At 30.5% G+C, this 6476-nt stretch overlaps 1 protein-coding gene across 1 annotated transcript in view; it reads left to right on the top strand.

The window, feature by feature from the left end:
* Nucleotides 1-957: 957 nt before the first annotated feature.
* Nucleotides 958-6476, top strand: part of Galphas (G protein alpha s subunit) — a 45729-nt gene continuing 40210 nt past the window's right edge. The window contains exon 1 of the mRNA XM_089251391.1: nt 958-1816. Within this exon, the coding sequence (XP_089107517.1) occupies nt 1678-1816 (139 nt within the window). The 5' untranslated portion in view covers nt 958-1677. The remainder of the gene's footprint in view (nt 1817-6476) is intronic.

Raw genomic sequence — 6476 nt, 5'->3', positions numbered from 1 at the left:
GGTGTGGCCCAAAAACAGTGTTTCTTCCTCCAATGCGACCCAAACGATCCAAGAAGTTGCGCACCCTTGCGATAGGTAATCCTCTTTTCGCAAAGTTTTCGTAACTGTGGTATTTTCTCTTTCTTCCAAACTTCTGAATACACTAACAAATTCCCAAATTAATGTTTATTCCATTGATTTCAGCTATAAAAATTTGATCAAATAACAAGCTGCAGATTATAGTGATATTTCTAACAATGATAATCGAAATATCACAGAGTACTGAAGTAAACGGTTACGAAAACTTTTTCAACAGGGGAAAAACAATGATAGGAGATGATAACGGACAGTTGACAAAGAATAGCCTGTTACTTAAAAAGAAAGTTTTATAAATTCTTCACTTCTGCTACCCTTGGACAAAAATATTTCCTATTTCCATATAATTCATTAAAAATAAACGAATACACAAGTTATTTTATACAAAAAGTGTGTGATCCATCCCAATAAACGAAACATCATTAGGAATCAAATATGCGCTATTCATCTTTATTTTACTAACCATCTATTAGAAAACCACAAAGTTCATTACCTAATAATTTCAGTTATTTCTTCCAGAAGAAAAAATACCAATTATTTTCAAACAAAAAGTCATAAAATGAGATGTCGAACGCAAGTATTTCTCTTACAAAACTGAAGAAAAAGACGAAACGACATTAGTTTGAAAATATATTTGTACGCCAATCAACACAAAATTTCCTCCACTTAAATTAAATTTAATTAATTAATCCAAACACACACGGACAAATACTTCCAACCACTAGACTTCCCACTTCCACCAAAACTCTATCTTATCAATCACGTCCAAAATCTTTCTCTTACCTTTTTTTTCTTGGCTTCTTTCTCTCTTTAAATATAAATTTTTAATTCCTATTATATAATTTTTATTTACTTTTTTATTTCCCCCCCTTCAATCTATATGTCTATGAGCTCTTACACGCATATCGCTAGTTCTATTTTTAGATCATGCCTCCGCCCTGGATGCTTTCTAAGTAAATCATTAAGTATATGGCATTACTAAACATATCCACCCACAACGATATTTTTTTTTTATATTTTTCCTTTTTCTATTCCAGCAGTGTGTTTTCAATGTATGTGCTTTAATGTTGTGGCGTATCAGTTAAATCGCTCACGATGCACAGAAAAGAAAAAAGAAGGGAAAATCTCGAGGATATACGAGCTGGCCGACTGACTTGTTTATAAGGCAAAAACCAGTTTCGACCGAAGAGTTGTGATTGTTAAAGGGACGATATAACAAGTAGGGGATTGGTTTTTCTCAGTTTTTATAAACGTGAGAGACAGAGGAGCCACGGGGCCGCACCGCACCACCGCTTTGAAATAACTACAACATCATGGATTAAAAAAGCGGCCAATACTTGGCTTTTTATTATAATTTTTTTTTATATATGTATAATATCATCATCAAAAAGCGTGGGCGATCATTTTTTATTTGTTAGCCTTCCATTTATTTTATTTTTTTTTTTGAATTTTTCCTACGCTCGTCTATTTTGTTGATTGTTATTATTGTTGGTTTTTTTTTCCCCGTTGTTATTCTTGTTTCTTTCTCCGTGTGTAATACTTTATTCGACGGAATTCGGTCTCTTAACGGGCCGGCGGTAAACCGGCGTTAGGCCTAATGTCATGGGTTGTTTTGGAGGCTCCAGTTCCAAGGGCGATGCCGAAGAGGATAAAAGGAGGAAAGAAGCCAACAAGAAAATCGAAAGACAAATTCAAAAAGACAAACAGATCTACAGAGCGACACACAGACTTCTCTTATTAGGTTTGTACCGATTCCCTGTGATTTTGTTTTTTTTTTTTTCCAATAATTACATACTTAACCATAGTTAGAGTTTTGCACTTGTATTGCGTTTTCTTGGTGAAAGCATCAGGGCTCAGTACTTTTTTTTTAGAGGCTATCAACAATTGAAGGTCATTTGTGAAGAAGAATTTTTATTGCTTATTCATACCTTTCTTTCTTTTTTTTTTTTCACTGTATATATGCACAATCTTTTTTTCTTCATTTTCAACATTAATATATGCTGATTTTCTCCATTTCCTGTGAGTAATTACACTTTTCATATTGAAGAACAAATGAGCCACAATCTCTTCTTTTTTTCCCACTATATTACAAATTCTACTTGGAAACACCCATTTCCTATCACATTCCAAACATTCTGTACAAATTGCACTTCTTCAAAACAAATAATTAAAATAGAATTCAGTCATACACCCTACTGATCATTACAGCTGATTTGACTGCATTTCCTTTTTTGTTTTAAAACTGAAAAAATAATGAAATCGGGATACAGCACAACACATTTACAAGACAGCATTCACATTCGGAATGTTAAGGGAGTATTTTTCTTCATTTTCAACATTAATATTTTAATTTTCTCTCTTTTCCGTGAGTAATTACACTTGTTATCAAAGATGAAATGAGCCACAATACTCTTCTTTTCAAGACAAATAATTGAATAATTCACCAATGCACTATCAACTAATTCAACAATCACTATTTGTGACCAACAGTTGATTTGACTGTATTTCCTTCTTTTCTTTTAGAATTGATAATATAATGAATTATGGGAATGAATTATCCTCGTATTGCTTCCTTCCTTTTTATCCCAGAGAAATAATAAGAACAAAGAGGGAGAGGGTGAAATAATAACATGTATATGTTTCTTTGAAATAACTCAAAAATTGTTCTTTTTCAGTCGAATATTCATTCTTAAATCCAAGATCAAATTCAACAAAATAAGCATTCTGACTATTTGTAGACTTTTTCTTCATTTTCAACATTAATATGCTGGTTTTTCTCTATTTCTGCAAGTAATTACGCTTTTCATATCAAAGAACAAATGAGCCACAAAATCCTATTCTTTTTTCCCACTATATTACAAATTCTACTTGGAAACACCCTTTTACTATCACATTTCAAACACTACAGATTGCACTTTTTCAAGACAAATAATTAAAATAGAATTCAGCTATATCCCCCTATTGATCAGTAAAGCTGATTCGACTGCATTCACATTTGGAATGTGAAGAGAATATTTTTCTTCATTTCAAACAATAATATATTTATTTTCTTCCCTTCCTGTGAGTAATTGCACTTTTTATATTGAAGAAGAAATGAGCCATGATCCTCTTCTTCTTTTAACAATTTTACAAATTCAATGTGGAAACGCCCATTTTCTATCGCATTCCAAACATTCTGTTCAAATTGCACCTTTTCAAGACAAATAATCGAAAAATAATCTAGTCATGCACCCCATTGATGACCAACACCTGATTTGACTTTAGTTCCCTTCATCCGCAAAAAGTTTTCTTTATTTTTATCTTGAAATACGTTTTGCTCAATAAGTTAGAAGAATAACAATAATATATATATGTTTGTATAAAATTGATATTCTTCTAATAATTGTTTCATGTTATTTCACAGAAACATACATATTTCTGTGAAATAACCGGAAAAAATTGTGATTTTTTTGGTTAAATATGAGTATTATCAATGTAAGTACTGTTCTTACATTCAATAGCAAATTCAACAAGAGAAGCATTTGACTTCTGTAGAATCTTTTTCTTCATTTTCAACATTAATATGTTGAATTTCTCCTTTTTCCTGTGAGTAATTAAAGGATTACACTAAGGATATCTAACACGAGGATATATAACACAAAAGATACCACTTGTTATGTGGAAGAAGAAATGAGTCACAATTCCTTTCTTTTTTTCCTCCACTGTCTTACAAATTCTACTTGGAAACATTTATTTCTTATCACATTCTAAACATTCTGTATAAATTATACCTTTTGTAAGACAATTAAAAAAGAATTCAATCAATACATTACCTATTCTAATTAGGGTATACACTACCCTATTAATGACCAACAGCTGATTTGACAGCATTTGCTTTTTTTGTTTTGGAACTGATAATAAGCCTATGATAAATCATCCTCTTATAGTTTCCTTCCTTTTTATCATAGAAAAGCAAAGGGTTGAAGTATAATTATAACGTATATATGTTTCTTCAAAATAATTCAAAAAATTGGTTTTTTTTGATCGAATATGAATTTTTTTCTATAAGAGCAACCTTTCATAGTACAAATTAGTAACAAATTCAAAACAAAAGAATGTACATGGAATATTTTTCTTAATTTTCAACATCAATATGTTGATTTTCTACTTTTCTGTGAGTAATTACACTTGCTGCATCAAAGAAGAAATGAATTACACACAATCCCCCTCTTCTTCTTCCACAATCTTACAAATTCCTCCTCTTGAAGTCTTCGAAAAAACCATTTCCTATCACATTTCAGACATTTTGTACAAATTGCACCATTTCTAGACAAAAATTCAAAAAAAGAATTCAACCACACACCCTATTGATGACCAACACCTGATTTGACTGCAAGTCCCTTCTTTCCAGGATTTTTGTTTTTGGATCAATAACATCATCCTCATATAGTTTTCTTCATTTTTATCTTGAAATATTTTGGGAACAGTGAGTTAGAAGAATAAAAATAATACATACATTTTTCTTTTAAATAAGTCAAAATAATTCTCAATTTTTTCAGTTGAATATGAATATTATCAGTGTGAGTGTCATTCATCCTCTTCTTCCAAAAGCAAATTCAATAAGAAAAGCATCCTTACTATCTGTAGAATCTTTTCCTTTATTTCCAAGTTGATCTTTTTCCTTTCCTGTGAGTAATTACACTTGTTATATCAAAGAAGAAATGAGCCACAATCCTCTTCTTTCAACAATTTTATAAATCTTTCTTGGAAACACCCTTTTTTTATCACATTCCAAACATTCTGTACAAATTGCATCTTTTCTGCGACAAATAATTAGAAAATAATTCAGCCATAGACTGTCCTATCAATGGCCAACAGCTGATTTGACCACATTTCCTTTTTTTATTTTGGAACTGATAATATAATTAATCATCTGCACATAGTTTCCCTCATTTTCATCTAGTAAACATTGTGAGCAACAATTTGAAATAATAATCTCAAGTATGTTTCTTTGCAACAACTCAAAAAATTTTACTCTTTGGTTGAATATGAATAATTGAATAATATCAATATAAATATTCATTTTTACATTTGAAATTAAATTCAGCAAGAAAAGCATTCTCTCTACCGTATGCAGAATTCTTTATTTTCAACATTAATATGTTGATTTTCCCTCTTTTCTGTAAGCAAACACAGTTGTTATATCAAAGAAGAAATAACCATAATCCTCTTTTTCTCCAGTCTTACAAATTCACTTTAGAAACACCCATTTCCTATCATTCCAGACATTCTGCATAAATTACACTTTTTTAAGACAATTTTTGAATAATCCTTCTTTGTTTTGGGATTGTGTGATTATGGTGAATCATCGGCATATATAGTTTTCTTTTTTTTTAATTAAAGGAATATATTAAAAAACAGTAAGTTTGAAAAATAATAACAATACATGAAAGCCCACATATGTTTCTTAAAATTTAACTTGGAACAATTATTTTTTTTGGTATGAATTTCTCACATTCGAAAGTGACCTTTTGCAGTTGCAAATCCAGCAAACTATGCATTGTGAATGTGTACAGAGAATATTTTTCTTCATTTTCAACATTAATATGTTGATTTTCACCCATTTATGTGAATAAATATACTTTTTTCACATGGCAAAGAAGAAATTATGACAATCCTCTTCTTATTTTCTAAAATTTCACAATTCCCTCTTAGAAACATCCATTTTCTCATCCAGACATACACTCTTTTGAAAAAATAATAATTAGAAAAAAATTCTGTCACATCACGTTAATAACCAAAAGCTGATTTGACTATAATTACCCCATTTGTTTAGAGAAGTTTTTGTTTCATGATAATAATAATAATAACGTGATCTTCGCATATTCCCAAGGGATCAGCATGATCCGTCCAGAGAATTTGTTAGTATTAGGTTAGTAGACATCCATGCCCGAACTGCGATTCGAACCCAGACCTGCACAGTGAGAAGCTTGATTGATAATGAAATTAAATGAATCATCCTCATATAGAGCTTTTACTGTTTTTTTTCTAAGAAATCATGATCAGTAATATGAGAAATAATTATAATAATATCTATAGGTTCCTTTGAAACAACTAAAAAAATATTATTCAATCTAAGTAGGGGTACTAATTATTGAACTTTACTGTAGGATCAATTTATCTACCCTGTGTGGGGTCCCACAACCTACTTTTGAAAGCTGCTGCTGTAGTTCATACACACTTATCTGGTTGATTTGGCAAAGTTTGCTGCAGGGAATGCCACAAAAGAATCATTTTATGCAGAATAATTTTCTTTATTTTAAAAAATAGGCTAATATGGTGATTTTTTTCACCTTATTAATAATTTACACTTATTATATCGAAGAAAAAATAACCACAATCTCACAAATTTCACACAGAAA

The sequence above is a fragment of the Pholcus phalangioides genome, unplaced genomic scaffold (genome assembly GCF_987345545.1).
Source record: "Pholcus phalangioides strain wild (caught in Gottingen) unplaced genomic scaffold, Ppha-v1.0 ptg000024l_1, whole genome shotgun sequence".
Lineage (NCBI taxonomy): Eukaryota > Metazoa > Arthropoda > Arachnida > Araneae > Pholcidae > Pholcus > Pholcus phalangioides.
The sequence above is the reverse complement of the archived record's forward strand: the minus strand, read 5'-3'. Positions and strand labels throughout refer to the sequence as shown.